Source organism: Bolinopsis microptera, chromosome 8 (assembly GCF_026151205.1).
Source record: "Bolinopsis microptera isolate Bmic1 chromosome 8, MBARI_Bmic_1.0, whole genome shotgun sequence".
NCBI lineage: Eukaryota > Metazoa > Ctenophora > Tentaculata > Lobata > Bolinopsidae > Bolinopsis > Bolinopsis microptera.
Genome location: NC_087079.1, coordinates 2,222,105 through 2,244,154, shown reverse-complemented (window position 1 = coordinate 2,244,154; position 22,050 = coordinate 2,222,105). Strand labels below are relative to the sequence as shown.

Here is a 22,050-nt window from a genome sequence, read left to right as displayed (position 1 = left end):
TTACAGGTGCTCCCCGAGTCTGATAATAACATAAAATCATCAACATTTTCTGGAATTAACTAGAACATTACAAAGGCGCGATGATTCTGTTCTTGGTTGCTTGCCTGATACTAAGGATTAAAGCTCAGAACGGAACGAATCCTCTCTCCTGTCCTGGTGGTTAGTGTAATTTAGTGTAATTAGTGTTATTTAGTGTTATTTAGTGTAATTTAGTGTTTCTTGGGTATTTGTAATTTGTAATCTCTTATCAGGAAAGGAGCCTTTCCCTTGTCACAACAAACGGGATCAATACAAATTCTACCCAAGAAACATTTCAACCATGCGACTTATAAATAATGTTCCGATCCGGAATTACATGTAATTTAGTGACATTTAAACATGTTTTTAACAAAGTTAAACGATGCTGACTAACAGTCACTACTTTATACTTTATAGTGACCTACTCACAACATCTTATTTCGTTATCAGTTGATACTAGATTAGGGAACAGTGCAGGATGATATTGTTAGAAAAACAAAGTTCAATCAATATTCCCGTTAGTAAGATATATTTAACAAGATTCACAAAGCTAACAACAACAGGCTGGACTCCAGTAACACGTAACGAGAAGATCCACTTCCGACCTTCAAATAATAATTCACTTGAAATAATGACGAATAGTGTAGTGGGAGGGGAAAGAGATGAAAGGATAAAGGTGAACTTCTACAGTAAATACCCGATGTCACCCTACGGCTGGAGAACCTCCCCATCGGGAGGTGTCATTATCAACTTCACCCCGTCTCCTTCGTACAACATCCTTGAGTGCAGTCCTTCCTTGAGCTCTAAAACTAATTTCACAGTTACCCTACCCTCCGCTACAGAAAAAGTTTGGAGGATTACCTTCTACCGTTATACTGCCGGTACCCGTGAGGAGGCGGAGAGATCGACCAGGCTAGTCATCCACTGCAACAATGAGAAAGTAGCTAATGTGCTCCTAGACGAATACTGTCGTGTACCGAGACGTGACTGGAATAAAGCATGGAACCTGAGACAGACTGCGCTAATCAGCTTCGCCTTCGACACGGCCTCAGATTATTATAGAAAGGGTATAAAAGCAGGTGAATAAAATCAATTAGTTTTAAAATCAATTAGTTTTAAAATCGATTAGTTTTAAAATCAATTAGTTTTAAAATCAATTAGTTTTAAAATCAATTAGTTTTAAAATCAATCAGTTTTAAAATCAATTAGTTTGAACCGAGATAGAACCAGAGTTAGTCATTTTTTCAGGTAAAGAAATAATAACTGAGCCCAAACTGAGCCCAAAATGATCGATTTTACGTATTGTAGAACTCGTGGAAGTTTTTAAAGCCTAAAACTGGCAGAGATATGGACTTAGAGAGACAATAAACATGACAAAAGTGTCAAATGGAAAATTTTGAAATTCGTTTGTCTGTATCAATTTATAAATTGGTGATCACTATTTCCCATTTCCCTCAGTGGAATGCTCCGGTTTAAATTCCGATTGGAATTTAAATTCCAATTGGAAGAACTTGGAAGCAGATAAAGAGTTTCCTGTAGACGCTGGAACGGTTTTGAATCTGAGCTGCGAAGAGGGATATGAACTAAGTGGAGATAGTAAGGTGACCTGCATGAAAGACAACGAATTCGCTTACAATTCTTCAAGCAAACCAATTTGTAGTCGGATCGGTTAGTTTCAGTAACTTAACCAAAAGTTATTTCTAAAAAACCACCAGTGGATAATCCAGTGGATATTATATTGATAATTATGATCATATACTCATACTCACAGCAATGTGATGTTGTTTCACTTTTAACAGCGTGCTTTTCATTCTGATGCAGCATTTTATACGAACTAAAAACTACTTCAATCATATCGGTGATAAATTATCTATATTTTACATTTTATATTTTATCCTCAGCGAAATGTTACGGAATAAAAGAAATCGGGAAGGTAGGTAAGCACATGGAAGCAGATAAAGAGTTTCCAGTAAATGTTGGAACGGTTTTGAATCTGAGCTGCGAAGAGGGATATGAACAAAGTGGAGATAACAAGGTGACCTGCAGCAAAGACGGGCATTTCGCTTATTCAAGCAGACCACTTTGTAGCGAGCCCGGTTAGTTTTAGTATCTTAACTAACAAGCAGACCACTTTGTAGCGAGCCCGGTTAGTTTTAGTATCTTAACTAACAAGCAGACCACTTTGTAGCGAGCCCGGTTAGTTTTAGTATCTTAACTAAGCAGACCACTTTGTAGCGAGCCCGGTTAGTTTTAGTATCTTAACTAAGCAGACCACTTTGTAGCGAGCCCGGTTAGTTTTAGTATCTTAACTAAGCAGACCACTTTGTAGCGAGCCCGGTTAGTTTTAGTATCTTAACTAACAAGCAGACCACTTTGTAGCGAGCCCGGTTAGTTTTAGTATCTTAACTAAGCAGACCACTTTGTAGCGAGCCCGGTTAGTTTTAGTATCTTAACTAAGCAGACCACTTTGTAGCGAGCCCGGTTAGTTTTAGTATCCTAACTAACAAGCAGACCACTTTGTAGCGAGCCCGGTCAGTTTTAGAATCTTAACTAACAAGCAGACCACTTTGTAGCGAGCCCGGTTAGTTTTAGTATCTTAACTAACAAGCAGACCACTTTGTAGCGAGCCCGGTTAGTTTTAGTATCTTAACTAAGCAGACCACTTTGTAGCGAGCCCGGTTAGTTTTAGTATCTTAACTAACAAGCAGACCACTTTGTAGCGAGCCCGGTTAGTTTTAGTATCTTAACTAAGCAGACCACTTTGTAGTGAGCCCGGTTAGTTTTAGTATCTTAACTAAGCAGACCACTTTGTAGCGAGCCCGGTTAGTTTTAGTATCTTAACTAAGCAGACCACTTTGTAGCGAGCCCGGTTAGTTTTAGTATCTTAACTAACAAGCAGACCACTTTGTAGCGAGCCCGGTTAGTTTTAGTATCTTAACTAAAGCAGACCACTTTGTAGCGAGCCCGGTTAGTTTTAGTATCTTAACTAAGCAGACCACTTTGTAGCGAGCCCGGTTAGTTTTAGTATCTTAACTAAGCAGACCACTTTGTAGCGAGCCCGGTTAGTTTTAGTATCTTAACTAAGCAGACCACTTTGTAGCGAGCCCGGTTAGTTTTAGTATCTTAACTAAGCAGACCACTTTGTAGCGAGCCCGGTTAGTTTTAGTATCTTAACTAAGCAGACCACTTTGTAGCGAGCCCGGTTAGTTTTAGTTTCTTAACTAAGCAGACCACTTTGTAGCGAGCCCGGTTAGTTTTAGTATCTTAACTAACAAGCAGACCACTTTGTAGCGAGCCCGGTTAGTTTTAGTTTCTTAACTAAGCAGACCACTTTGTAGCGAGCCCGGTTAGTTTTAGTATCTTAACTAAGCAGACCACTTTGTAGCGAGCCCGGTTAGTTTTAGTATCTTAACTAAGCAGACCACTTTGTAGCGAGCCCGGTTAGTTTTAGTATCTTAACTAAGCAGACCACTTTGTAGCGAGCCCGGTTAGTTTTAGTATCTTAACTAAGCAGACCACTTTGTAGCGAGCCCGGTTAGTTTTAGTATCTTAACTAAGCAGACCACTTTGTAGCGAGCCCGGTTAGTTTTAGTATCTTAACTAAGCAGACCACTTTGTAGCGAGCCCGGTTAGTTTTAGTATCTTAACTAAGCAGACCACTTTGTAGCGAGCCCGGTTAGTTTTAGTATCTTAACTAAGCAGACCACTTTGTAGCGAGCCCGGTTAGTTTTAGTATCTTAACTAACAAGCAGACCACTTTGTAGCGAGCCCGGTTAGTTTTAGTATCTTAACTAAGCAGACCAATTTGTAGCGAGCCCGGTTAGTTTTAGTATCTTAACTAAGCAGACCACTTTGTAGCGAGCCCGGTTAGTTTTAGTATCTTAACTAAGCAGACCACTTTGTAGCGAGCCCGGTTAGTTTTAGTATCTTAACTAAGCAGACCACTTTGTAGCGAGCCCGGTTAGTTTTAGTATCTTAACTAACAAGCAGACCACTTTGTAGCGAGCCCGGTTAGTTTTAGTATCTTAACTAACAAGCAGACCACTTTGTAGCGAGCCCGGTTAGTTTTAGTATCTTAACTAACAAGCAGACCACTTTGTAGCGAGCCCGGTCAGTTTTAGTATCTTAACTAAGCAGACCACTTTGTAGCGAGCCCGGTCAGTTTTAGTATCTTAACTAAAAACAGCACTGCTCTCGGATTGTAATACAAGGGACAATTAGAACTGCTAAAGTTATGATATCAATAATTACGATAGTTTGATAAATAACTTTTTAGAAGATTCTGTCGCAGTGAAGAACGGTCTGCCAGTAGGATGGATAGTTGCAGGGATAATTTCTATACTTGGAAACTTACTCTTCACAATATATTTCACACTGATGTGCATAAGAAAGAAATCTAATGGAAAGGAAGCAGTCGACGCTAATCAGGAATAAAACAATGATACTCACTTAAAATACTATACGAAGAACTAAATCTTAACTAACTTTAAAATAAACTTATTATTTGCCTAAATTAGCTGCGCAAAACACAAACTTATAATATTGTGACCTTTTTCTGTTGTACTTCTCAACCATTAGGGACCCCCGGTAGTTATCAGTAGTTAGGATGCGAGATTGTTTTCTTTATTGTACTTTATTTGCTACAGCCCCTTGTTATTGCGGGTGTGGTATTTATTACTGCACCTTGTTTTGGTGGCTCCTATACATAATTTGGTTTTTGTTATACTGGGTACTGGATACATGGGGTACACTATTGGTTTTCTCCTTTTATTATATCTGGGTTTGTTTATAATAACTTAATCCTGTATAATTATGTACTGTTTGAAAAGATTAAAGATAAAGATGTGTGTCTGTACCCATGTAGACTACACAAAGTACACACATCTCCCAGTACTACTACTGAAACACACAATCAGAAGTAACCAAGCTCAAAAGCTAGCCAATGGAACACTGTAACCATGACAACTAGCCAATGGGATGCAGGAGATTGGTTGTGTAAGCCAGGGATGATTTCCTGTTAACAACTTGTTAAGTTCTGTAGGATTGCATAATAATGTGTGTTTTGTGGTAAAGCAGCTTACCACAACCCTGTGTATTTATACAAAGAAGCTCATGTAATCTGGCAATATTACCTGTAACAGTAGTAGTTACCTGTTACAGTAGTAGTTACCTGTAACAGTAGTAGTTACCTGTAACAGTAGTAGTTACCTGTAACAGTAGTAGTTACCTGTAACAGTAGTAGTTACCTGTAACAGTAGTAGTTACCTGTAACAGTAGTAGTTACCTGTAACAGTAGTAGTTACCTGTAACAGTAGTAGTTACCTGTAACAGTAGTAGTTACCTGTAACAGTAGTAGTTACCTGTAACAGTAGTAGTTACCTGTAACAGTAGTAGTTACCTGTAACAGTAGTAGTTACCTGTAACAGTAGTAGTTACCTGTAACAGTAGTAGTTACCTGTAACAGTAGTAGTTACCTGTAACAGTAGTAGTTACCTGTAACAGTAGTAGTTACCTGTAACAGTAGTAGTTACCTGTAACAGTAGTAGTTACCTGTAACAGTAGTAGTTACCTGTAACAGTAGTAGTTACCTGTAACAGTAGTAGTTACCTGTAACAGTAGTAGTTACCTGTAACAGTAGTAGTTACCTGTAACAGTAGTAGTTACCTGTAACAGTAGTAGTTACCTGTAACAGTAGTAGTTACCTGTAACAGTAGTAGTTACCTGTAACAGTAGTAGTTACCTGTAACAGTAGTAGTTACCTGTAACAGTAGTAGTTACCTGTAACAGTAGTAGTTACCTGTAACAGTAGTAGTTACCTGTAACAGTAGTAGTTACCTGTAACAGTAGTAGTTACCTGTAACAGTAGTAGTTACCTGTAACAGTAGTAGTTACCTGTAACAGTAGTAGTTACCTGTAACAGTAGTAGTTACCTGTAACAGTAGTAGTTACCTGTAACAGTAGTAGTTACCTGTAACAGTAGTAGTTACCTGTAACAGTAGTAGTTACCTGTAACAGTAGTAGTTACCTGTAACAGTAGTAGTTACCTGTAACAGTAGTAGTTACCTGTAACAGTAGTAGTTACCTGTAACAGTAGTAGTTACCTGTAACAGTAGTAGTTACCTGTAACAGTAGTAGTTACCTGTAACAGTAGTAGTTACCTGTAACAGTAGTAGTTACCTGCAACAGTAGTAGTTACCTGCAACAGTAGTAGTTACCTGCAACAGTAGTAGTTACCTGCAACAGTAGTAGTTACCTGCAACAGTAGTAGTTACCTGTAACAGTAGTAGTTACCTGTAACAGTAGTAGTTACCTGTAACAGTAGTAGTTACCTGCAACAGTAGTAGTTACCTGCAACAGTAGTAGTTACCTGCAACAGTAGTAGTTACCTGCAACAGTAGTAGTTACCTGCAACAGTAGTAGTTACCTGCAACAGTAGTAGTTACCTGTAACAGTAGTAGTTACCTGTAACAGTAGTAGTTACCTGTAACAGTAGTAGTTACCTGTAACAGTAGTAGTTACCTGTAACAGTAGTAGTTACCTGTAACAGTAGTAGTTACCTGTAACAGTAGTAGTTACCTGTAACAGTAGTAGTTACCTGTAACAGTAGTAGTTACCTGTAACAGTAGTAGTTACCTGTAACAGTAGTAGTTACCTGTAACAGTAGTAGTTACCTGTAACAGTAGTAGTTACCTGTAACAGTAGTAGTTACCTGTAACAGTAGTAGTTACCTGTAACAGTAGTAGTTACCTGTAACAGTAGTAGTTACCTGTAACAGTAGTAGTTACCTGTAACAGTAGTAGTTACCTGTAACAGTAGTAGTTACCTGTAACAGTAGTAGTTACCTGTAACAGTAGTAGTTACCTGTAACAGTAGTAGTTACCTGTAACAGTAGTAGTTACCTGTAACAGTAGTAGTTACCTGTAACAGTAGTAGTTACCTGTAACAGTAGTAGTTACCTGTAACAGTAGTAGTTACCTGTAACAGTAGTAGTTACCTGTAACAGTAGTAGTTACCTGTAACAGTAGTAGTTACCTGTAACAGTAGTAGTTACCTGTAACAGTAGTAGTTACCTGTAACAGTAGTAGTTACCTGTAACAGTAGTAGTTACCTGTAACAGTAGTAGTTACCTGTAACAGTAGTAGTTACCTGTAACAGTAGTAGTTACCTGTAACAGTAGTAGTTACCTGTAACAGTAGTAGTTACCTGTAACAGTAGTAGTTACCTGTAACAGTAGTAGTTACCTGTAACAGTAGTAGTTACCTGTAACAGTAGTAGTTACCTGTAACAGTAGTAGTTACCTGTAACAGTAGTAGTTACCTGTAACAGTAGTAGTTACCTGTAACAGTAGTAGTTACCTGTAACAGTAGTAGTTACCTGTAACAGTAGTAGTTACCTGTAACAGTAGTAGTTACCTGTAACAGTAGTAGTTACCTGTAACAGTAGTAGTTACCTGTAACAGTAGTAGTTACCTGTAACAGTAGTAGTTACCTGTAACAGTAGTAGTTACCTGTAACAGTAGTAGTTACCTGTAACAGTAGTAGTTACCTGTAACAGTAGTAGTTACCTGTAACAGTAGTAGTTACCTGTAACAGTAGTAGTTACCTGTAACAGTAGTAGTTACCTGTAACAGTAGTAGTTACCTGTAACAGTAGTAGTTACCTGTAACAGTAGTAGTTACCTGTAACAGTAGTAGTTACCTGTAACAGTAGTAGTTACCTGTAACAGTAGTAGTTACCTGTAACAGTAGTAGTTACCTGTAACAGTAGTAGTTACCTGTAACAGTAGTAGTTACCTGTAACAGTAGTAGTTACCTGTAACAGTAGTAGTTACCTGTAACAGTAGTAGTTACCTGTAACAGTAGTAGTTACCTGTAACAGTAGTAGTTACCTGTAACAGTAGTAGTTACCTGTAACAGTAGTAGTTACCTGTAACAGTAGTAGTTACCTGTAACAGTAGTAGTTACCTGTAACAGTAGTAGTTACCTGTAACAGTAGTAGTTACCTGTAACAGTAGTAGTTACCTGTAACAGTAGTAGTTACCTGTAACAGTAGTAGTTACCTGTAACAGTAGTAGTTACCTGTAACAGTAGTAGTTACCTGTAACAGTAGTAGTTACCTGTAACAGTAGTAGTTACCTGTAACAGTAGTAGTTACCTGTAACAGTAGTAGTTACCTGTAACAGTAGTAGTTACCTGTAACAGTAGTAGTTACCTGTAACAGTAGTAGTTACCTGTAACAGTAGTAGTTACCTGTAACAGTAGTAGTTACCTGTAACAGTAGTAGTTACCTGTAACAGTAGTAGTTACCTGTAACAGTAGTAGTTACCTGTAACAGTAGTAGTTACCTGTAACAGTAGTAGTTACCTGTAACAGTAGTAGTTACCTGTAACAGTAGTAGTTACCTGTAACAGTAGTAGTTACCTGTAACAGTAGTAGTTACCTGTAACAGTAGTAGTTACCTGTAACAGTAGTAGTTACCTGTAACAGTAGTAGTTACCTGTAACAGTAGTAGTTACCTGTAACAGTAGTAGTTACCTGTAACAGTAGTAGTTACCTGTAACAGTAGTAGTTACCTGTAACAGTAGTAGTTACCTGTAACAGTAGTAGTTACCTGTAACAGTAGTAGTTACCTGTAACAGTAGTAGTTACCTGTAACAGTAGTAGTTACCTGTAACAGTAGTAGTTACCTGTAACAGTACTAGTTACCTGTAACAGTAGTAGTTACCTGTAACAGTAGTAGTTACCTGTAACAGTAGTAGTTACCTGTAACAGTAGTAGTTACCTGTAACAGTAGTAGTTACCTGTAACAGTAGTAGTTACCTGTAACAGTAGTAGTTACCTGTAACAGTAGTAGTTACCTGTAACAGTAGTAGTTACCTGTAACAGTAGTAGTTACCTGTAACAGTAGTAGTTACCTGTAACAGTAGTAGTTACCTGTAACAGTAGTAGTTACCTGTAACAGTAGTAGTTACCTGTAACAGTAGTAGTTACCTGTAACAGTAGTAGTTACCTGTAACAGTAGTAGTTACCTGTAACAGTAGTAGTTACCTGTAACAGTAGTAGTTACCTGTAACAGTAGTAGTTACCTGTAACAGTAGTAGTTACCTGTAACAGTAGTAGTTACCTGTAACAGTAGTAGTTACCTGTAACAGTACTAGTTACCTGTAACAGTACTAGTTACCTGTAACAGTAGTAGTTACCTGTAACAGTAGTAGTTACCTGTAACAGTAGTAGTTACCTGTAACAGTAGTAGTTACCTGTAACAGTAGTAGTTACCTGTAACAGTAGTAGTTACCTGTAACAGTAGTAGTTACCTGTAACAGTAGTAGTTACCTGTAACAGTAGTAGTTACCTGTAACAGTACTAGTTACCTGTAACAGTATTAGTTACCTGTAACAGTAGTAGTTACCTGTAACAGTAGTAGTTACCTGTAACAGTAGTAGTTGCCTGTAACAGTAGTAGTTACCTGTAACAGTAGTAGTTACCTGTAACAGTAGTAGTTACCTGTAACAGTAGTAGTTGCCTGTAACAGTAGTAGTTACCTGTAACAGTAGTAGTTACCTGTAACAGTAGTAGTTACCTGTAACAGTAGTAGTTACCTGTAACAGTAGTAGTTACCTGTAACAGTAGTAGTTACCTGTAACAGTAGTAGTTACCTGTAACAGTAGTAGTTACCTGTAACAGTAGTAGTTACCTGTAACAGTAGTAGTTACCTGTAACAGTAGTAGTTACCTGTAACAGTAGTAGTTACCTGTAACAGTACTAGTTACCTGTAACAGTAGTAGTTACCTGTAACAGTAGTAGTTACCTGTAACAGTACTAGTTACCTGTAACAGTAGTAGTTACCTGTAACAGTAGTAGTTACCTGTAACAGTAGTAGTTACCTGTAACAGTAGTAGTTACCTGTAACAGTACTAGTTACCTGTAACAGTATTAGTTACCTGTAACAGTAGTAGTTACCTGTAACAGTACTAGTTACCTGTAACAGTATTAGTTACCTGTAACAGTAGTAGTTACCTGTAACAGTAGTAGTTACCTGTAACAGTAGTAGTTACCTGTAACAGTAGTTGTAATCCCAGCTATTTGGAATATGTGAGCTATTTTAGTGTTGTAAACTTTGCAAGCTAACCCCTCCCCACTGAAAGGGTTAACGAACACGTGGACTCTGCGTGGTCTTTGTAGCACTGAAATAAGGGGTAGTGAATATAAGGGGTAGAACCATACATTAGATAACAGAATAGGTATTATTATGTAAAGTACCTAGATCAAAAGGAAGTGAGATGAAAATTTTAAATCAGGGCTCAATGTACAAACATCTCTAAAATAAAACTACAAATCTAAAAGTAACCACTTCAAAGTGCTTACTTCAGAATGAATTAGTTCAGTATTTAAAGCCAATTCAGACTGGTTGCTTAACCAATGTTAACATGATCATTTAACTTAATTAGTATTTCACAAAATCACTAACAGTTTATTCTCATGTTGATACTTTTGGCCCACTCTTGCACTTCCACCAAAGAATGACAAAAGAACTGGAAATAACTATTTTTCCATTTTCCATCTTCCATCTGTAACGTTGTCTGATTAATGAATTGATCCGAATTTCCAAATAATAGATGATATATTGGATATTAGATAGGTAATTAACATCAAATTATGGCGTTCTTAGTTTTTAAAATGTGTAATATGTGTATTATATTCTGTTGTATTTTTATCTCTGAGATATGGAACACGACTCAAGTGCAGACAAGAAGATTAGAGTCTTTCCATCAGTACTGCTTACGCAGAATCCTGAGAGTGAGGTGGTTCCATCGAGTAAGAAATGAAGATGTTTTAAGAAGGGCTTCAATAACTGCTCTTACTGACATAATAGCAACAAAACGGCTACGTTGGTTTGGACATGTCAGTAGAATGCCTGAAGATCGGTTACCTAACTATCTACTTGAATGGAAACCCAAGCATGGGAAACGATCAAGAGGCAGGCCTAGGAAGAGCTTAAATGATGTATTTATTGAAGATGCTGAGCAGAGATTGGATCGTAATGGACTCACGATTGATTGTATGAGAAGATTGGCTGCAGATCGAAAAGGATGGAGAAATATTACCCGCCGAAGTTGTATAATACAAAGTAATGACGCAGATGACGCAGACTAATCCTTTTGGATGGAGATCTCGCCATGTAACATGTATGTATGTATTTTTATCACTTCGAGATGGCCAGGCCTACTCTCATGCTGTCTATATGTGATGATTAACTCTGAAAAACTAGGGACAACTGGGGAATGATCCCAGAACCTCGAGATTTCGCGTCTCTTGCTCTACCAATTGAGCTACTGACCCTGATTCTCAGAGCGAAATCATTGTTAAGACCAAAATCGAGCGAAATCATTGTTAAGACCAAAATCATAGCGTCTTTTCAAGAGTGTACACTGTACAGACTACAGCTGTACAGACTATAGTTCCCTAACAAAATTACAAATACCAATGTTGTTTATATGATGAATTAAATGTTGAGATATATACCGAATTAAATCACCAACTTTTTTGTAAGTGTAAACTCTAAGTTTGAAGAGATCACGACCCTTTCTGAATAGGTGTCTGAAGTTAAAGTTGAGATGAGAGCAGGCTCCCAACACGTCTTCTAACTTTAACTCGTACTTCTTCTGTCCTTCTAAATAAGTCAGGGTTAACTTGTAATCGGTACATCTTGCATTGTTTTAATAAATTAGGGTCCTCTAATTTTGATACATCTTTAAAAGATTTTATCGTCAAATTTGGAACATTTACAGTTGAAAAACATTAATTGAAAATAGATATAATTAATGTATAAAAGAAGATTATATTGCAAATTGAAAAAAATGGTTCTGACGAACTTTTTCCTATTCGCTTCGCTTTCCTCTCCCTCTCCCAGGTTAGTGAGAACAGTGAGAGTGAAACTTTGTACCTGACACAAGGTTGTAACATCACAAATTATATGTACCAACTAGATATGAAGATAGTATCATTATCTTATCAATGAATACTTCTAGCTATCTAATAAATTTATGCTAAGTAGTTATGAACATCAACTGAACATTTGTTGACATAAACAACTATAATTTGAACAAAAAATAGAAAAACTTGGTGTACTTTTTCCCGTTTCTCAGCATGATTCCGGTACATTCTTTCTGAAGTTCATCTTCGTCAACAGTAACTATCGGCGATGGTCCGAAAACGTATGTCTGATTAATTCTTTAATTGGAAATCAAGTTCAAAATGGGCCTTAAATTCTTTGATTATGCACAGAAAAAGTGAAATACCGATGCCAACTATATATTATTAATAGTTGCATAGTTGGGCAATGGTAATAGTTGGGCAATGGTAATAGTTGGGCAATGGTAATAGTTGGGCAATAGTATTGATATATTGACATAAGGTCTAAATTATTATATACCCCCGGGGGGTAAATATCTACCAGACTCCCGAAATTCAGTTAAATAAGAGTTTACTTAGTTAGTTAGTTAGTTAGTTAAGTTAACCTGGTTAGTTAGTTAGTTAGTTGGTAAGTTAGTTAAGTTAACCTGGGTGGTTTGAGTGGTAGAAATGCCTGATATGGTCACTAAACTGCTCGGTCCAGGAACTACTGGTATTGCATAATCTGAGTTCAGAGTAGCCGGTGTTGAGGCTGTAGTGGCTGTCTCGTGGTCAACTGCGGGTTTGGTTTAGACAGTCAGATCTTAGATAGTTAGATAGTTAGATAGTTAGTTACTTAGATAGTTAGATAGTCAGATCTTAGATAGTTAGATAGTTAGATAGTTAGATAGTTAGATAGTTAGATAGTTAGATAGTTAGATAGTTAGATAGTTAGATAGTTAGATAGTTAGATAGTTAGATAGTTAGATAGTTAGATAGTTAGATAGTTAGATAGTTAGATAGTTAGATAGTTAGATAGTAGATAGTTAGATAGTTAGATAGTTAGATAGTTAGATAGTTAGATAGTAGATAGTTAGATAGTTAGATAGTTAGATAGTTAGATAGTTAGATAGTTAGATACTTAGATACTTATATATTATAGTGAATCAAAATTGTCACAAAATTTGGCTCCAGACATTCCGACTACTAGCTAGGAAAATATCAAATATTCCACTACATTAGACTTATTTGTTATTGGAGTTATCTGCTCAGCTTACATACAAACAAATTTTAACTATTTCTGATTAAGAAATAAAACAAGCTCACATGTGGAGGTCCCACTGCTAGAGGATGAAGAATATCTCATATCAAGTTTGGTGGGAGGAGATATTCCATTTAGCAAGGAGCCACTCGGCCTAAAGGGGGATTAAGCAGTTGCATTTACCCAATATTACAGTTTATCTATAATAAATTGTAACAAAATAAATCTCAACTAAACTATCTCCTCTTGTTTAGGATGAAGTTGATAAGATTGATTTGATTACATACACACTGATTTCGAGAGAACTGCTATTCATTGCAGTGCAGAATTCTTCACTTCATGTTCAGCATTTTAGGGTCTTTTAACTTCAGTGTTGAAATCTTAACATAGTAAAATCTTCCTGAATATTGAATGATAAGATCATTAATTCTTACTGTACCCAAAATTGAATTGGCAGAAATGTTATCACAATGATAACGTTTTTCTTAAGCAGCTTCTTGTTCCTTTTTTCACCCGATTTACCATACAGTTTGGGACAAGGAGAAATTTAATGGTAAATCAGGGTTTTGATTTTTGACTACCAGTTTACATGGTTTTTCTGCACCGATGACCACTCTAATCTGGCTAAGATCAGGTGATGCAACCCAATCAGCGAAGTTCAATTAATACTGAATATCGGATGTGTAACTAATTAGTAATAAGCTAAAGCTAGGGTGGCGATCACATGACAACCCTATACAAATTTCATTGTCTAGTGTTTTGACTATTTTTTTCTTCAGTTAACAATTAATGATTTCACTGCACAAGACACGATTGAGGTACTCGAAGTGAGATAACCAAAGAAAGCTTTGATAAATACAAAAGGTAAGGTGAATGATTTAAGCTTGAAGGAGCGCCAAATTTAATTTAGAGTTTTTAAGAATCATACATCATAATACACATCCGATATATGGGTAGTAGAATGAAAAGTTCGGAGAAGGACTTCGAAGTGAGGAAAGCTAAGGCATGGGGAGCGTGTCACCAGATGAAGCTTGTATGGAAGTCGGATATGCGTAGAGATCTCAAGATACGACTGTTCCTGGCTACAGTTGAGTCCATCCTTCTATATGGCTCTGAAACATGGACTGTCAGCCAGACCCTCGCAAAACGTATTGATGGATGTTATACGAGAATGCTGAGGATGGCGCTTAACATAGACTGGAAAGAGCGGCAGACTAACGCCAAGGTGTATGGACACCTCATCAGAGCATCTGATAAGATAGCTGTACGGAGGATGAGACTCGCAGGCCATTTAGCCAGACATGAAGAACTATTGAGTCATCAACTTCTCTTCTGGGAACCCCTTCAAGGACATCGTCGAAGGGGAAGACCACACCTCACATTTATTGACATCCTCGGAAGGACACGGGGCTTGACGACAGCAAGGAGATTAACAAACTCATGATGGATAGACAGATTTGGAAAAAAACTATCTCTGTTCGGACGTTGAAGCCGCCCTAAGTCGAGTCGACATCATACTATCACGAGTTACTCATGCTTTTGAGTTATAGGAATGCGGATTCTCAGGTATTTCAGTCATTCATACAAAGTCGGTTAGGAGCTGTATATTTAGAACTCACTATTGTTGAAACTATGAAAGCAGAAGGCAGATAATGGACAATATACCGACGAAAATACCGAGGACCGAGTGCCGCATTGACTTTTCCGAATCTGTTTTTACCAAAGGCTCCTTCACCAGTTTCTCACGTTGCTATTAATATTGTTCTATTTAAAATAGCTAATAATGTAACTAATTATTAACTTCAGGTAGAGAATAACATGTACTCTTAACCCATATTCTTCCACGGTACTTTTAAAAGTACGGTTCATAAACAGTGACCTAACTTGTCTCATGACAAATATTTTTTGATACAGTTTTTTGCATTAGGTTAGAAAAGGTCTGCTGATGATTTTAACACCCTGACCAGATTGTTAAAAAAAGCAAGAAATTTATAGGATGTTGGCAAAGGTGGTCAAAAATGGTACTTTGAAAAAAGGTAAATTCTCGGTACCACCAGCCAATTCTCCAACTTTGATGGATCCCAAATTTGGTTTTTTGATATTGCCTAAACGATTGTGCAATAAATAGGCAATAATGTGGGGTGACATAAAAATCATAAATTGTCTCTAATTGAGATGTAAATTGGGTGTACTTTTAAAAGTACATCATTCTAGACAATGATGTACTTTTAAAAGTACGTACTTTTAAAAGTGCATTATCTTCGAATGATGTACTTTTAAAAGGACAGGTTTCATGAAAAATGTACTTTTAAAAGTACAGGTTTATATAGACTACACAATGTGTGCTGGCATGATTAATGTCGGTAAGACTGTAATGGTAGGTAAATTGTTCTGAATCAGAACGGAAGTCACAACAAAAACTTTTTGTTGTTACTTCTGGGATTTAGTCGATCTTGAAGGATCCACGTTTTCACTCGGTTATTCCACGTCTTCCAGAGTGGCTTTTAATATACTCTTTCTTAATGAGTTAATGCGGGGGGGGGGGGGGATCATAAGGTCAGAATCGTACGTGACGTTGGGGGGGGGGGGGGTGGGTCATATTTTCTTCCAAAACACAGTTAGTACATTTGTACTAAGTGGTGGGTCTGCTGCTCATTTCCCAGAAAATCAGTTAGTACAAGGTACTAAGGGGGTGTCCAACCCCAAAAAATCCATTTTACCTCAAATTTCAATATTGGGAATGGTTTTTTTTTTGGGTTTTGAGGTTTTTTTCCTTTTTTTTGGGTTTTTTTATTTTTTTTCCTTTTTTTGTAACTTATTATTTAATTCGACTGCATTGAAAACAAAACCCCTATTAAATAGTGGGTATAATTTGCCCATTTCCCAATGTTTAATGAGCTGTTTAAAGCAATTTATGGGTGGGTATCTTATTTTATATACCAAGACACAGTCAGTACCGTGATTTCTCAACAGTTAGTACCGCAAAAGGGGTGGGTGTCCTAAATATTATCCGAAAAAAAACAGTTAGTACCGCGAAGGGGGTGGATGGGTCTTTTTTGTAAATTCCAAAGTTGCACCTAGTCGACGTCACGTACGGCACTTGGTACCTGATCCCCCCTCCCCCGCTTAATGTTTACAATCCTAGATCTTGTAACTGGTATCCTAATCCCGATGTATGTTTACTATTAAATACTGACATGATTGTGTGCCATCAGCAATCTGCTGTTCCAACATAAGATTCCTTTCCTTGTAGTCTATGCATTTCCTCAGCTGAGTTGTTCTGCTCCTCTAGAATTGTCTCAGCCTCTGCTACTCTCTTCTGTTCCTCTAGAATTGTCTCAGCCTCTGCTACTCTCTCCTGCTCCTCCAGAACTTTCTCAGCTTCTGCTACTCTCTTCTGTTCCTCTAGACTCTCTCAGCTTCTGCTACTCTCTCCTGCTCCTCTAGAACTTTCTCAGCTTCTGCTACTCTCTTCTGTTCCTCTAGACTCTCTCAGCTTCTGCTACTCTCTTCTGTTCCTCTAGAACTCTCTCAGCTTTTGCTACTCTCTTCTGTTCCTCTAGAATAGGCTCAGCTTCTGCTACTCTCTTCTGTTCCTCTAGACTCTCTCAGCTTCTGCTACTCTCTTCTGTTCCTCTAGAACTCTCTCAGCTTCTGCTACTCTCTCCTGCTCCTCTAGAACTTTCTCAGCTTCTGCTACTCTCTCCTGCTCCTCTAGAATACGCTCAGCTTCTGCTACCTTCTTCTGCTCCTCTAGAACTCTCTCAGCTTCTGCTACTCTCTTCTGCTCCTCTAGAACTCTCTCAGCTTCTGCTACTCTCTTCTGTTCCTCTAGAACTTTCTCAGCTTCTGCTACTCTCTTCTCATTCTCACCATTATAGGTATTCTTTAAGTTGTGAAAAGCGTCTGGCTCAGCTTCTGCTACCTTCTTCTGCTCCTCTAGAACTCTCTTACTCTCTCAGCTTCTGCTAATCTCTTCTGTTCCTCTAGAATACGCTCAGCTTCTGCTACTCTCTTCTGTTCCTCTAGAATACGCTCAGCTTCTGCTACCTTCTTCTGCTCCTCTAGAAATCTCTCAGCTTCTACTGCTCTCTTATGCTCCTCTAGAATTTTCTCAGCTTCTGCTACTCTCTTCTGCTCCTCTAGAATACGCTCAGCTTCTGCTACTCTCTTCTGCTCCTCTAGAACTCTCTCAGCTTCTGCTACTCTCTTCTGTTCCTCTAAAACTTTCTCAGCTTCTGCTACTCTCTTCTCATTCTCACCATTTTAGGTATTCTTTAAGTTGTGAGCCTTATCATCAGTTAGAGTAAAAAGCACAAAACCTGAAAACTTTCGTAAAATTCTAGTAAATTGGTAAATGGAATTATGATAGTAGTTTATAAGTATAGCTGTTCCCACCATCATGATTTGTTTAGTGTACCACTTAAATTTTGTATGGTATTGTTTAAATTTTATTCAGCCATTCTGACAAGGGCTTTTAGTTTTATTATCTGACCCTGAGTTTCTGTTTAATTCTTCTTCTTTCCTAATTAAGTAACGTACCTCCAGAAGTACACTATTCATTAAACCCGTACTTTTAAAAGTACATTATTTATTAAACCCGTGCTTTTAAAAGTACATCATTCAAATATGATGTACTTTTAAAAGTACGATGCAATGTTCCAAAAACGCAAGCTCCAACAATGAACTTTTAAAAGTACGGGTCGAAAAAGCTATAAAAAATATAAATTTTTTCAAAATAATTATTGCACCGTCGGAGTTGGTACCTCAGTGCTTAGGAAACAAAATTTCATCAAAAAATTCGAACATTTAGAGTTGTTGGTATTATATGGGTTAATAAAGTCATATGTATGTATAATTGATTCTGTCAATTGTCTTCCGAGAATTGATCAATTTGAGGTTTTCCATTATGGGAATTTCGACATTTGCTGGTTGATAATGTATGTAACTGGTAACATAATGTATATGAAGCTTGACTGGAGAAATATGTATGATATATTTTTCCATACAGTTGACAATGTAATGATACTTTGTAGACATATGTGATGATGTGATGTCATAATTTTTACTTTACTTTACCAGTGTGTCAAGACATGGTGATAGGCTACTTCAAGATATGTTAAATCCCAGAGAAGCCCCGTCGACTAATTAAGCTCAGCTAAATATTTGTAAAGGTCGTTTTGGTATTTCCACCTGACATGATAGGAAAGTTTCAAATATACTTAACTAAACCTATTAATATAATTTTGACTGCAAAATGTCAAAGTCCGGGAATGGCTTTTTATTATAATTTTGATTGGTTGATTGATGAATGTCAATTCATCGCAGTTCGGCAAGGCCTAGTAGCGCATTTCGCCGATCTAGTTGTGGTTGCGAGACGCATAATTAAGTGCGCGGCGCGGCCCAGTAACGCACGCGCATCTTACCTGGGGACCTAAGGATATCATTTTCATAAACATGCAATAGAAATTAGGCGGAATGACAGGCTGAGCGCGGCCCAGAAACATCGATAGTGAGCCGCGCGTACCGACTGTATGATGATTTTTTAAAAGCAATTTTCAATTATGATCTCATTCAAGGAACCAAAGATACATCCGATCCGAATAATATTTGTATCACGTTGCAACTCCCACGGTCGTTTCACTATGGTCCCTTTATCGTCCTGACGATACAGGGGGAGCCGCGCGCACTTCGTGCGCGGCGGGTCATACAACGTATGACAAAATAATATGACAAAAATCAACGAATTTGGTCAAATTACGCGACGTTTACAGCTAATTTTGCTCCAAAAGCCGCCAGCCGCGCACCATCAAATATGGCACCTCTAGGCAAAACTCACTAATCTTTTCAAAAAGGTATGACAAATTTGGTATTGTGAAAATTCTCACAGTCTCTAGAAAACATGACAATGGTACAAAAATTTTTAAAATCCGAGCAAGTTTATTTTTATCGTGCACCCCCGGCCTACTATATGTAGCTAAAAATTTAATCCTGCCCTATATGGTAATATTGACCATTGTTAATGATCTGGCCCGGCGCGCGCTACTTCGTAGCTCTTGTTATTTCGAGAAGAAAGCGGCGCGCGCTACTTCGAAGAAATTTAGACGAGTAACATCCGTCAATGGTAATCTAGTTTGTAAAAACTACCATATTGACATTGTAACCAAATACAGGATTTACAAATAATCTTTTTGTCAGCAATTATCTTTGCAATTATCCTTGAAGGTACCGATGACTTAAGCTCCCACTAAAGTGATCAGTACTCTCATGGAATTGGTAAGGGAATGCACCTAAATGTTTTATCTGAGGACCCCAGGCTATTATGTTCATAAACCGAATTATTATGTTTCGCCGAATAAATGATAAAGATTCGGCGGAATGACATGCTGAGCGCCGCCAAGTAACTAAATGTTATGAAGGGAGACGACTAGATAATTATTTTTACAAAGGAAAATTATAATTGCTGGTAAACAGGTTACCCTTAAATCCTTTATTTCAAGTCTATTGGACTTAATAGCCAGACACAGTATGTCGTAAAGTGAGGCTTCGTCTTCTCACCAAATACGTTTAACAAATTACTGTCACGTACATAACAGTTTTTGAGTTAAAAATTTGTGCGATTAACTAATCAACCACCCGCAGTGACTGTTCAAATTAGTAAATCCGTGTCATCGGATATTAATTCCTAAGAGTTATCACAGTGCTGGCAAGCACGAGCGGTGTCTTTATTGGGGGTATACTATGTACCCCCTTTACTATTGTACCCCCTTTACTATTATATCCACCAGCGTGCGCTTTTTCGCATAGCGGGCTCTCACCAGCCCGCTGTCAAAGGGCCCGATATCTCTACAGCCCGCTCATGATATAGCCCGCTAACAAGTGACATTTAATTTGACCAGTAGCAATATAGCCCGGAGTTCTCTAAAATATTTTCAGTTTCTGTATCGTCTCCTGATGATACATCTCGCTGATGATACATCTCGTGAGCAGATGACATGAAATCTGAACACTGAACAGTGTGATTGATCCACACTTACACACTACACAGTACACTTTAATAGTTCCCACGGAAATATGTGGATTTAAAGAATGTATCAACTCTGAACTGTGAGCTCACCAGTCACCTTATGTTATATCGGATGCTATATCATATCAGTTTTCACGCAGATTGCCATGATTGGCTCATAATTAACACGTGACACACTGTTACTATGGTTACCAAATTCGTGGAGACGTTAAGTCTAAGCCTGTGATATCCATTAGTGTCGATAATTGTTTTGTGTTTACCATTTTCAGTTCACTATTTCAGTTGATAAACCTTGAAATTTAGGCCGACATTTTACGTGTTATTCTATTATGTTCCCAAAAGATATTTTGCCCTGTTTTTGTTTTGAAACTGCCATTTAAATTGATGTTATAAATTTGATCTTTAACTTTCATATTCAATGTCCATTGTCCATGATCAGACTGTGATCTCGAGCTCTCTGGGTTACTACTTTTGATTGTCCAGTCACTCAGTAGCTGCTACAGAAACTCTAGTAACTGGTTACCTGGGTAACCCTGGTTACCCTGGTAACTGATAATGACAACTCACGTGGTATAAGTAGCAGCTGCTCTGTGGCGACTGGCGGTGCTTGTTCTGGTTCCAGGGAGGGAGAGAGGTAGAGAAGTAGAGAGGGAGAGAAAGAGAGGGAGAGGAGGAGAGAGGGAGATGAGGAGAGATGGAGATAAAGAGAGAGGGATAGAGGGAGAGAGGGAGGTAAGGAGAGTGGGAGAAGGAGAAAGGAAGATAGGGAGAGAGTGAGAGAGTGAGAGAGGGAGAGAAGGAGATAAGGAGATTCAGGGAGAGAGGGCCTATATTTTGATTGTTTACAATAAAATTATATGTACATGAAACAATGAGCTGAAACATTGTTTGATAGCAGCCGGTTTTTCGTTCTATAGTCAGTCATTTTGGCCTGTTTTACATCTTAAACCAAAAGCAACATGATTTTTTCGTAACTTTTCTGAAATCTTGTACATTAATTTGCTGTGATTGTTGCAAACTGAAGCTTCGTGATAAACGCCCGCTGATGGATATACACGATATCATTCCTCGCCTCGAGGGCGGAACTATCGTATTAGAAACATGTTGAAAGTAAAAGTGAAACTAAATTAAAAAAGGATCTCTTGAAGAAACTAAAGTAAAAACTAATATCTGTAAGAAAAAGCTCACGCTGGTGGATATAATCCACATCACCTCGACCCGCGGGCGGAAAAATCGTATAGCACTCGGGCCCGATGGGCCCTCCGTGCTATACGAAAATATGTCCTCCTCGGGCTAGCGCCCTCGGGGACATATGAAATATTGCACGCGCGTGCGCGTGCAATATTTTGTTCCGCCCGCGAGTCTCCGGTGATATGTATATATACCCCCTTTACTACTATAACCCCTTTGGTACTCGTCGGAAGCCTCTTTTGTGCACGCGAAGCGTGCACTCCGGCCGAAGGCCGCCTCCTCCGGCACGAGTTTTTCAGGCATTAAGACTCATCGGAAGTCGTTCAGCAGATTTATTTTTAATTCAAAACATTCTAATTTGATGTCAAAGATGACAGGAATAAAAAATAGTTATGTTGAGATTTTTAAGAAATTTGCATAAAATACTCGCCAGCACTGTTATACGAAATTCGGTAAAAAACCCAAAATCGCCATATTCAGGTGCCTTAAAAACCATGTTAAAATTGAGTTAGAGATCTGAAATTTTTTAGGGCGTCTAGACGTTGACCAAATCGACTGCAAAAAAAGTTTCTGGTTTCAGGAGCATCGGGAAGTGGGTTTTCTAGAACCCCTGTTTTACGATAGATTGTCGTGATACATACATACATATATATATATTTGACC

The 22,050-nt window shown here is 38.0% G+C and overlaps 2 protein-coding genes across 3 annotated transcripts in view; one reads left to right on the top strand and one right to left on the bottom strand.

The window, feature by feature from the left end:
* LOC134819958 (ceramide kinase-like) overlaps positions 1–22,050 on the bottom strand; it is an 87,271-nt gene that overhangs the window by 10,212 nt on the left and 55,009 nt on the right. The window contains exons 1-8 of one of the 2 annotated variants that reach the window (XM_063830124.1): positions 13,457–13,570; positions 13,235–13,323; positions 12,577–12,704; positions 12,146–12,237; positions 11,890–11,960; positions 11,557–11,687; positions 10,485–10,584; positions 10,072–10,200 (exon numbers count right to left, since the gene is read on the bottom strand). The exons of the other annotated variant lie outside the window; for it this stretch is intronic. Coding sequence (XP_063686194.1) covers positions 10,072–10,200; positions 10,485–10,584; positions 11,557–11,687; positions 11,890–11,960; positions 12,146–12,237; positions 12,577–12,704; positions 13,235–13,323; positions 13,457–13,485 — 769 coding nt within the window. The 5' untranslated portion in view covers positions 13,486–13,570. Of the gene's footprint in view, positions 1–10,071; positions 10,201–10,484; positions 10,585–11,556; positions 11,688–11,889; positions 11,961–12,145; positions 12,238–12,576; positions 12,705–13,234; positions 13,324–13,456; positions 13,571–22,050 lie in introns of those variants that run through there. 2 annotated transcript variants of the gene reach the window in all.
* On the top strand, positions 80–4,793 carry LOC134819959 (uncharacterized). The gene is made up of 5 exons (XM_063830125.1): positions 80–159; positions 582–1,097; positions 1,477–1,686; positions 1,920–2,114; positions 4,295–4,793. Exons 1-5 carry the CDS (start codon positions 81–83, stop codon positions 4,450–4,452), a joined length of 1,158 nt encoding a protein of 385 aa, XP_063686195.1. The 5' UTR covers position 80; the 3' UTR covers positions 4,453–4,793.